Genomic DNA, 11,084 nt, shown 5'->3' on the forward strand with positions numbered 1-11,084 from the left:
TACTTCTGGATTTATGAATTGTGTTTTGGATGTACGAATCGGATTTTGTAAATGTAAATTGTGCTGTGAATTTATGAATTTTGTTTTATAAATGTATTATTTTTGAGGCCGATCTGGCTCCATAATATTTCAGCCCAAGACATTGTTTTCATGTCACTTACAAATATTTCCCCATGTGCTTGTCATAACTGTAACTATAAGCAGTTATACGTTATTTAAATTGTTAGGTATTTTAAACATCAACCTACATAAACTCAAAATTAAAAAATCGTGACGCATTACTATAATGAGGGAGAATTTGACCTGGACCTGTAATTCCTAAGATTCACTCAGCAAAGAGAAAATATGACAATGCATGACAATATACGATGTCTTTCAAGGTAAAAGTAGAGTAAAAAATTGAATTGCTCAATATTTATATCCTTAATATACGGGGTAAAAAAAAAAATTACTGGAAGGTTGCAGGTTCAAATCCTGTTCAAAGGCGTGATTAATGAACTATCACAACCAAGAAACACTACTAAAAGGACCATGTTTTTGGACATTTACCATGGTATTTCAAGTACCTTGGAGTATCATGTAAAAACCATGGTAAATAGAAATGGGTCAAAGAGATAAAATCCCTGATTGTAAACACAAAAGTCACAAGTTAGTTAACTTTGCAAGCCATCTACTTGACTAAGTCCAACTTCTATGGCCTTTTGCTTGAATTTACTCAGTTTGACGTCTACTCTCCTCAGGATTAGCCTATTTCAGAAGATTTACACTTCTATAAACATGTTTTGTTTTTAAAGGCTATAATAATAATATTGGCTATGTAATGTACGATTGAGTGTTTCTCCTTCAATTGTTTTTTGTGGCTAGTTCTGTTCGGCGGGAATGCATCTTGGCATGTGGAAACGTTTTGTTATAATAAACTGATTATATCATTATGTTTGGATATATAACCTTTGTGAGGCTTCGGCTTATTATCTATTAGGCAAACATCACAGTTTCTAATTACTATTCATGAGCTAAGCCTTTATTGTAGTAGGATTCATTAATTGGAGTCCAAAATGTATTTATTCAAGTTCTCATGGCGTTAGACTGAGTTTTACTGTAAGTGTAAAGCAGTTAAGTGTCAAAAACATGTAAGCATGATAGAACAGTGAATTATGAGGTACTGAGTGTTGATTTATTGGTTGTTAAACGTATGTAGAACAGTACAGCAAACAGATTTTCCTAAGTGCTGACAGTGTGAGGTTTGTTCATTTTGTTAAAAAGTGCTAACTAGATTAGTGTCACCTGAATGAAAGAGTTTCTGACTGAAAACTTTATTTAAACAAACTAAACTCTCTGCTGTTTAATAAAATGCACATTGCAATTGATCACCATATGCAAAATCAAATAAATTATAATGAACAAGCCTGCGTTATGCAAAATGTATCAAGTATGAAGACAAACTTTCATTTAAGTCTTAGATTTGTGTATTTTATGGTTGTATGTATGTCTCAGAAGTCTGTCCAGGATCCATTTTCTCAGTCTCATCTGGATCATGAGTACATGGTGAGATGCATCCACTATAACAACAGAGTACTGGTTTATTAACGGTTATGAATTATTATTTTTATTCATCTTACTATGAATTCTGATTAATTAAATATTTGCATGAAAAACATTACTTCATTTTCTCCCAGCATCATGTTTGGCCCTCCAGCAGAGAGTCTCTTGAATGTTTCTGGTGATAGTAAGAGTTTACATATAGTGAGTGTGCATTAATGATAGCAAGTGACATAAATCAGACACGACAAGGATATAATGCACTACAGAGGTTAGGTGTGGATGTTATGCAGTCATTTAATTATCTTTATGAAACACAAATGACCAAAGTTAAGTTCTAATCAAGCTATTATGATTTTTATTGTACACGATATTTTGAACTGCAATCTAGTGCACAATAGGCTAAAGTTTAGACTCACTGGCCATGCAATCCATACGCAGGACAAGTACAACAAAGTTTTCTAGTGTAATTTCACCACTGGAGTCACCGTATCGTACAGCCATGAGATTCAGCATACTGTCACTCAATACAAACCCTTGAAAACATCCAAAATATCAGCATATCCATTCTATTGCTTTGTATGTTAAGTGATTAAATGGTGATGTAACATTTATGACTTCAAGATCAGTTGAGAACATAGTTGAGTTAACTTGGTCTTAATTTAGAGAAAACTTCGAGAAAATAAAGTTACCTGCAACCTTAAGAGCATTTCTGAGTTCATTCAGAGACAGACTTCCAGTGTGCGAAACATCAATGCCATAGAAAATGTCCTGAGTAACAGACCAGAGAAATTGCAACCCATTTTACTTACATAACATGCATTTTGAAAAAAGAATATGTGACGATAAAACATGTAGAAAATTGTTGGCCTTTACCTTTAGAAAAACTACACGTTTCCACAAACGGAGGCATTCAAATTCACTCAGCCTCCCAGTGACACTGAGCTGTATTTGTTGTTAAAGAGTATCATGAAACTTGTCAAATGTAATGAATGTGATTTTTTTGTTCCATAATTTAAAAGCATGCACAAGTGTCTGAAACACAGATCCCTGAAAGCCTTTTCTCACTCTGATCCTTCATAGTTGAGGATACATCCATCAGCGCCACCAAGCTCTTACACAAATCCAAACTGAATCCTGTTGTTTTCTGTGAATGTCCTGAAAGAGCAGACCAAAACATGCGCAGAATCAGACATCACTGGAAGCAAAACAGCAATATGAGATTTCAAAATGAGCTTATATTGTGACTTTTCTCTAGAAGCGTCACCTGCATAAAGATTCTCATTCAGAAGTCTCTGAAGTCGCTCAGCGTCCAGCTCTCCATACTTACATAAACAGACAATTATGACTTGATTTTACATTACATATATCAAATGTTACATAACTTCCTGTTCGTTTTAAATATTTGGGCTATTTTTGTTACTTTCAGCTGCATTTTCTGATTATAAACTGTCACATTCCCTCATAATCCAGAACTGTTAAAAGAGTCACGTGTACCTTATCTGCATATTGTGGAAAGAGCTGGAAGGATTCATCATTATCCCTGGGAATAATCTGAGAAAAATGGAGATCAGTTGAAAATATATGTACTTTCAAAACACTTATTTGCATACAGCCCAAGCTGTGATATACCTTTGTTCTTGTAATGCCATATCCAGAACTGTCTCTGAAGACACAATATCAAAATCTTTAATACTGTAGTCCAATAATACTACATTAAATTATACTACTAAAGCTGATGTAAGTGATTTTTTTATGTTTGTTGTAAATAGTTTCTCATATCCCGGATTAATATGCATAAACTCTTACTCAATGATGGCTTCTGTCTTTGAATAGACTGTCAGAAGGAAGGACGAAGCTTCGTTTGGCTGGAAAGTTGAAGGAACGATGAGGTATTCGCCTGCTTTGAACCGGAAAAACTCCATGATTTCCCGAGCATTTATGTAGGATTCGTTTTTTCCAACGAGACGGGCGTTTCTGAAGAATGAGGCAGGGAATTTTCCGATTTGGTCCTTTAACTGCCGAATAAGGAGCAATATTGATTATTCTGTCTCTGCAAACCAAAACCAAAATTCAACCAAGTGTTTCAGGAATATGTTAAATACGTACATGAGCTGGAACCTGCAGGAGTTACAGAAAACAAAATGGTCATTCAAGAGAAGAAATTATTTTGCAAATTCAGAAGCTGTCAGAATACATTTCTACAAACCTCATAAATGTTAAAGCCAATATGAAAATTGGTTGCCAAGTGCCTGTTTCTCTTGTGAGATTTCTGAATGAGAGACACAAGGAGATTTGGAGAGCTTTCATCTCTGGGGTCTTCAACAGTCTCCTTAAGAGTCACACAGAACTGGGGATTTTTTGAAAAACTGTCTATAAATGCAAGAAAAGAAAAAGACTGGTAGTCTAGAAGTGTTCTAACTCAGATTCCTATCCAATCTGTTTAGTAGCCATGGTAACTTCAAAATAGAACTTTTAAATAGAACTTAAAAAACAAAACTTTTTTTAAATCTTAAAGGATTAAGATGCAACAGGAAACATTCTTAGAACATCCCTAATGTTCTCTCAAAGTTATATTGCTTTCTTCCAGTAACATTAATAGAATGTTTGTTTAAAGTTATCTGGTCTTTACTAATGTTCTTAAAACATTAGAACAAAAATATTAATGATACAATGTTCATGAAACATTTTTTTTCTAAAAGGTTTCAGTTGGACGTTTGTCTAACATTTAAATGTTACTACTTGTTTCAGAATGTTCAAAAGTAACATTCCAATAATGTCTGCAAAATGATAGCCAAGAAAAAAACTGTACATTTGGAACGTTCAGAGAACATTCCGAAATAACGTTTTCCTAACTTAATGGGAATGTTAGCAAAACATTCTTAGAAAATATCAATAGGAGCCATCTGACATCTAACCATCTGGAAAAAAAAATGCATTTAGGGGTTGGTTATCAAAATTAAGAATAACAAGGGATCTGACAAAAGCTTTCTTTAAATGCTTTTAAATTATTTTATCGGCAAATTGGTTTTGAAAATGACCTATACCGATAACCATAAAAAAAAGCTTAATATCGGTGTTACTTTTTTGTTACATTTTCTGGGCAAACACAAACATTATAAGTAGAATGCTACTTATAAAATGTTAGATTTTTCCTCTCATCTCACCATCTCCATAGACTCTACAGCCCCAAACCAAAAGAGATCATATTTCTCCTGAGTTTGCGGTCCAAATTTAATGTGATGAGTTAAAAAAAAACTAATGTGACAAATGAAAACATTTGTTAAAATGATGACAAGCTTGAATATGAAATAAACTAATTGCCTGACTTTAAGATAGTCAAACTATTCTTATCGTGAGCATGAAGATTTTATTTTAGCATTATTTAAGCATGAAGATTAATCAATAACTTATATCATTTTCATAACTGTTTGTGGATGGATCTTTCACAATAGTGAAGCAACTGCTGAGAAACGTCTTTGAAAGATGTGACATCATACTCGACATACAAAACACAACAATGGTAACACTCAACAAATAAAAACAACACTTACAACATAAACCAACAACACAAACTGCTAAAAGTGAACCAAAAACAAATTCAATAATGCAAATAAAACCAACAAGAATTTTAAAACTCCATTGCATACTGGGTGCCTTCATAGTACATATACACTGAAGAAACACATTATGATGCTGTTATGATTATGACCATTATTATTTCTGAGAGTGCTGTTAGATGCAAGAGAAGTCCCACTGTGAAATTACTGTGAAAGTAATGCAATTATTAGCCTGGAATATACTGTAATTTCACACAAAAATTTGAAACAGTGCAATCAACATTTCAATAAAGCCATATATAAAGTGATTTTCAGTAAATTGTCCTATTCTGACATGATTTGCATCTTTATGCTTAAACAAACAGTACTATTCATAGTCATAATAAAAATAGATGTAATAAGAATGAAATAAAAGAGTTATATTACCTATGTCATTTGAGCAGCCGCCCGCTGTTGTTCCAATCACCCAGTGGCCTCTGTGAACTTCAGTTTTCCAGGATGAAGAATGAGATCCAGTAAAAACGTTCACATCCGAACAACATATATCCATATCTGAAAAATTCCTGCAGAAATCTTCCATTGACATCCTGCAGAGGCAGAAAGCCTGCTGTAAATATAGTGACGTGCAACTGTGCACTATATCCATAAAAAGCAAGAAAACCAAGAGATGTATAAAAAAAAACCATTGATCTAAAATAACTTTAGAGACTTTAGATGTTTATTTCTGCTTACCAGAATTCTCCATTGTCAAGCACAACTTTGTATTTTTGGTCCTCGGGCCGTACAAGTTCCCACAAAGGGGATCTAAAGAGACCAGATTAACAAGATGTCAGATGCTGATTTATATAGTGATATATAGATCAATTATAGAGAAATGTTCATTCAAACAGAAGGATTCAGACCTGTCACTCCAGTCACTGATCCACTCTCCATGACCCCAAGGGTTAAAGATCCTCACCAGCTTCACTGGACGACCTTTACATACAACCTGTGAGAGAACACCTCATTAGATCACAGGAAACACTTGCTTATCAACTTATTTGAGCAAAAAGATACTAAACACTTCAAACCTGTAAACCAGGTCAGAACTGTTCTCACCTCTGCGACTCCTGTGACCGTGTACGCATGCATTTCCACAAGGCCATTGGGCAACACGTTATTCTGCAGTAGACCTGCTTGCTAAAGGAATAACGAGATTTTAGGACTTTTGTGATCGTGTTTCTATGGCTTTTAGCAGGTAGGCTGGTCTGTTCTTAATGCAGGGGAAAACAATGCTAAATACAAATGATAAAATACAAAGAATTTTAGAATTCTCACAATTCTGACTTTTTTTTTCTTAGGATTACAAAATAAAAATCCAGATGTGTGAGGTATAAACTCACATTTCTGCAAGAAAAGACAGAACTGTGAGATAAAAAGTAGCAATAACTTTTTTTTTTTTTTTTATTCTGCAGCAGAAACCAAAAACAGAATTGCAAGTTTTAAACTCAGAATTCTGAGAAAAATTCCAAATTGCAATATATACAGGAAATTACTTTTGAAATATTTTTATTCCATGGTGGAAATGAGCTTATATATGAATAAGCTTGACACATTTTAAAAGGGAGGAGAATAAAATGCTTCCCATGTCTCGTTTGTGTCCAATCAAACTCTATTGTATTTTGGTGCAAATTCATCAGCTGGTAAATGTAAGTCAAATTAGAAATTAAATGCATGAGATTTCTGGATATTAAATATTACATTCAAACATATGCATTTGTGCCAAATATAAAATAACTGGTTGCAACATCCATTTTGTCAGGTTGTGACATGCCTTCATCCTCAAAACATGAATTAATCTATTTGAAGGAACAAAAATTCGTCCCAGACGACATCAAACATTGGTTCACTTGCAGCAAGCATGATATAACAATAATGCATCAATGAATATATTTTAAAGGTTTTAAAAAATAAATAATTGCATTGTTTTGTAATATTAAAGACTCAATCTTTACCCCTCCAGGAGTACCACATCCCATCAGGGATTCTGATTGGCTGGCTCGACTCATGGAGTCCCACAGCTTTCCTGAAGCTTCACTTAATTTAATGTTCATGTGTGGGCCACCGGTGAAGTCCATGAGAGCTTCTGATATGCTTCCCGCATCCATATCCGCATATGAGCCACACACTCTGGAAAAAATGTTATGGTCAGGACAGGATTTCCAGTAGTTTTTTACCATTTATTTTCTCCATAGACATTTCCAAAAAAAAAGTTCTGATTCATAAAAGATTGTTAATTTCAACTCTTGAAGCAAAAGATAAGTAAAAGTGCAATATAAAATTACTGTTAATAACGAAAAATAATATATTGCAATATAAGTTTATCAAAAGACATGTGCTCTTAGAAACAGTCTGTTATTAAACTGAAACATACTTGGCATAAGCTTTCTCTAACAAAGCAGGCCAGAATTCATTTGGTGTTTTGGACTGAACAAAGACGAGTTGGCCGCCAACGGTTGGTAGCTTGTCATCAATAACGACATCCACCCATGATCCAAACCTCCAGAACTGAAAACAAAAGATGACAGTTCAGCTGTTAAAGAAAATATACAAGCTTTAACTCTTAAAGGAACAGTTTCCCCAAAAATGGTTTAAATGTTTACCTTAAAGTGAAATATTCCTGCATAATCCACAGAGAAATTCTGTTCATCGTGGATAATATGCTTCATGATTCGTTTTTGAAACGTAAGAGCTCCAACGGATGCCAGAAACCAGCAGTTACCTTACAAACACACACACACACACACGGAATATATATTTGTCAAAAACATTAGAACTCTGTAAAGTGGAAAACAGCTGCATGCAACTGGATTTTTTAACCTCTGGTATTGTTCATTTGAGAGCCACACTTGTGTTGTTCGCCATCAAAACTGACCAGAGGCCATAATCGTGTAGTATTTTTATTTTTGTGAAATAAATATACTATATTTCAATAATGTTTTTTCTTTAATATGTAGCATTTTGAGTGTATTTCATGTTATTAATTAATATTCATATCTAAATTATGGACTATTTTCGGTATAAAATGTAAAAAAAATAAAATAAAATTCTAAAAAAAAACAATTGTATATAATTTTTCAATTAATGCAGTATTTAACTTAAAAATAGAGGAAAAGTATTTAAAATCCATTAAACTGAGGCAGATTTGTTTCACCATGTGGAAAAAAAATTAAGAAAATCATCTGTAATACCATGGTGTAGGCATTACATGCCAGTATAGTCATATATTTTATTTTCAGTGCTGTGTATTCCTTAGTTACTGAGCAGTGTTTTCAGGCAAAAGTTTGTCACACCTTCATTGCTGTGCAATTTTTTTTTCTGCATTGTGGCTGATTTGTAGATTGTACACACAAAAACATCTTTGTATTTTTGCCTATTTTCTATTCATTTCCTATGGCGGTCATTTTTGACCATGAACAACACAAGTGTGACTATTTTTTTTTTTACAATCATTTTGCTTTTTCGCATCAAGTCCACGATTTTTTTTGGGGGGGGGGTCACATAGTGACTGCCATAAAAGTCACAGAGTTTCGTACCATTCCGATTAATTAGTGATATTTAAAATTTCCAAACATTTTTTTTTTTTCGGACTAAAATGACCGAACAACACCAGAGGGTTCAACTCTACTCCAACTTTTTCATTTGACCTAATGACTTCTAATGTTCAACTTCTATTCCTTTAAAAATGTCTGTTTATTTACATTTTCTGTTAATATTCACATTGTACATACAGTACACACCTGTTTGACCAATTTATTGCTTTATTGCAATCTGTTAAGGTGGTTGAGACCTGCGACCTTTGGAATTTTCATCATCTATAAATGATAATGTTTCACTTTTGCTTTAGTTAGTTGCATTGATGTGTTTAAAATTGATTTTTCGAATGAATGTTTTAATGTGTGCACTCAGGACGCACTGCAAGTTTGGTATGGACGTTGGTGGGAATTTTACATTAACATTAAATGACATATAATTACATTAGAGATTATTGCATGACCTTCACCAAATCTACACTTGTAGCTTGTAATCACACAAAATATCGTATCAGACCTACCTAAACGGCCCTGGATGAAATCAAACCTCGAAGCTCCTTGAGCAATGTAAACAGGGTTTGGCACCAGTTCCTGAAGGAAACAGATGATTCATTTCACACTTTACAGCAGATCACACACAATCACAAGGGCACAAATCACTAAAAAAAACAGCAGAGAGGCCTAAGTTTTTAAATCTAGTCTGAAAATAGAAACTAAACCAAACAGAAAAGCATGCATGACTCTGCAGTTCCTTTGCTGTGGATATTAGGCCCTACACCCTAAAAAATGCTGGGTTAAATGCAACCCAGCGCTGGGTAAAATATGGACAAACCCAGCAATTAGGTTGTTTTCAACCAACAGTTGGGTTGAATGTTTAACCCAACCTTCTGTGCAGTAACCCAACTGCTGGGTCAAAACAACCCAATCGCTGGGTTTGTCCGTATTTTACCCAGCGCTGGGTTGTATTTAACCCAGCATTTTTTAGAGTGTACTACCACTCACGCCCTAAAGTCCACATCAACTAGGCATCACACTGGTCAAGGAAAACCTTCATGATTTGCATTAGCATTTACATTTCGAATGACTTTAAGCTACTTCACATTTTATGTGCAAGACTCTCATGATCTGCTATAATCAGTAACTGATGGAGTTTGTGCGTGAAGATGTTCACATACATGTGGTCTTTTCCACACGACTCTCCAGAGGTCGTCACGCTTCAAGGGACCCAAACCGATCGATTTCATCTCTGGCGGGAACAAGTTGTCTACGAATCCCAGTCTTTCCTTCAGGCAGAACTGCTTGAGCCGGTGGAAGTCCTGATCCAGGAACTTCTCAGGATTGTTGGGAGATCCCTGTCCATCCTTGAGATGACGCTCCGATAAGATGTTTAAACACACACCAGGCGCTGGCATTGTGGCTCAAATCAGTTGAATAGACAGCAGCACACTGCTTTATGTTGAACAAAATTTCCAATACCTTTTATTTCGGTTTACTTACATTTTATTCTTCAGTTGATTAGATTAAGCTTTATTGTGCAGAGTAGTACAACGAAATACAGTAAACAATGACAAAATGCATTACTCTTTACCTTAATACTTATTTGTTAGATGTGCATGAAAACCCTGCCTTTGCAGCATGTATGTTTGTGCATGTAAATGACTGAACTAAAACACATTCATTCGCATGTCAGTTGATAGTTTCTTTCTCATGCACGAACATCGTAATTGTAAAAACTGAAATGATCACAGGAAATGATTCAAAACATACCTGTCGTCTCCTACTGTAGCTGGAAGATTATTCCGTCCTTCCCGAAGCAAAGAGCAGGAGGAAGTTTCAGAAGAAGCCTTTTAAAGTCTGACTCCGCCCACTCAGGTGTGGCGTAACATTATGACTCTCAGGTCAATATTTAAATATTGTGCAAATGTCACAGTGTGTAATTAGTAAAGTGTCCACAACATATAAGCATGACGCCACGGTGAACGCTGAGATATAACTATTGATTTAATGTCTGTAAAAAAAATAAAACATAGGGCACAATGCATACAGTTTGCAAACAGTATTCAAGATAAAAATCTAAACTAAATTATTGTCATTTGAATACAGGTTTTTCTGATTGAAAAGTTTTTTCTCTCCACACAAATCAATTCTACCCAATCCAATCAATCGCCATATGCACAATCAAATTAAAGCTAACAAGCCTGCATTATGCCAAATGTATCAAGCATTAAGGCAAACTTGCATTTACTGTAAGTCTTAGATTTGTGTATTTTATGGTTGTATGTATGTCTCAGAAGTCTGTCCAGGATCCTTTTTCTCAGTCTCATCTGGATCATGAGTACATGGTGAGATGCATCCACTACAACAACAGAGTATTTGTTAATCAGCTGTTATGGATTATTATTTTTCGAATTCG

General features: G+C 34.6%; 1 protein-coding gene across 2 annotated transcripts; it reads right to left on the reverse strand.

The window, feature by feature from the left end:
• Positions 1-826: 826 nt before the first annotated feature.
• LOC107707808 (calpain-14-like) lies at positions 827-10,506 on the reverse strand. Of its 2 annotated transcripts, none has more exons than XM_016511902.1 (22): positions 10,439-10,471; positions 9,847-10,117; positions 9,193-9,262; positions 7,742-7,860; positions 7,513-7,646; positions 7,094-7,268; positions 6,198-6,278; positions 6,002-6,087; positions 5,832-5,903; positions 5,526-5,686; positions 3,749-3,912; positions 3,649-3,660; positions 3,349-3,557; positions 3,172-3,205; positions 3,037-3,093; positions 2,807-2,864; positions 2,633-2,697; positions 2,416-2,484; positions 2,232-2,310; positions 1,959-2,075; positions 1,662-1,717; positions 827-1,559 (listed from the first exon to the last, which is right to left on the reverse strand). In XM_016511902.1, the coding sequence occupies exons 2-22, from the start codon at positions 10,081-10,083 to the stop codon at positions 1,533-1,535; spliced, it is 2,082 nt and encodes a 693-aa protein (XP_016367388.1). In that variant the 5' UTR covers positions 10,084-10,117; positions 10,439-10,471; the 3' UTR covers positions 827-1,532. The 2 variants fall into 2 exon arrangements, with proteins under 2 accessions (XP_016367388.1, XP_016367387.1); XM_016511901.1 differs by having other exon boundaries at positions 828-1,559; positions 9,847-10,120; positions 10,439-10,506.
• Between the last annotated feature and the right edge of the window lie 578 nt (positions 10,507-11,084).

Source organism: Sinocyclocheilus rhinocerous, unplaced genomic scaffold, assembly GCF_001515625.1.
Source record: "Sinocyclocheilus rhinocerous isolate Xijiao unplaced genomic scaffold, SAMN03320098_v1.1 scaffold805, whole genome shotgun sequence".
In the NCBI taxonomy this organism is placed as follows: Eukaryota; Metazoa; Chordata; class Actinopteri; order Cypriniformes; family Cyprinidae; genus Sinocyclocheilus; species Sinocyclocheilus rhinocerous.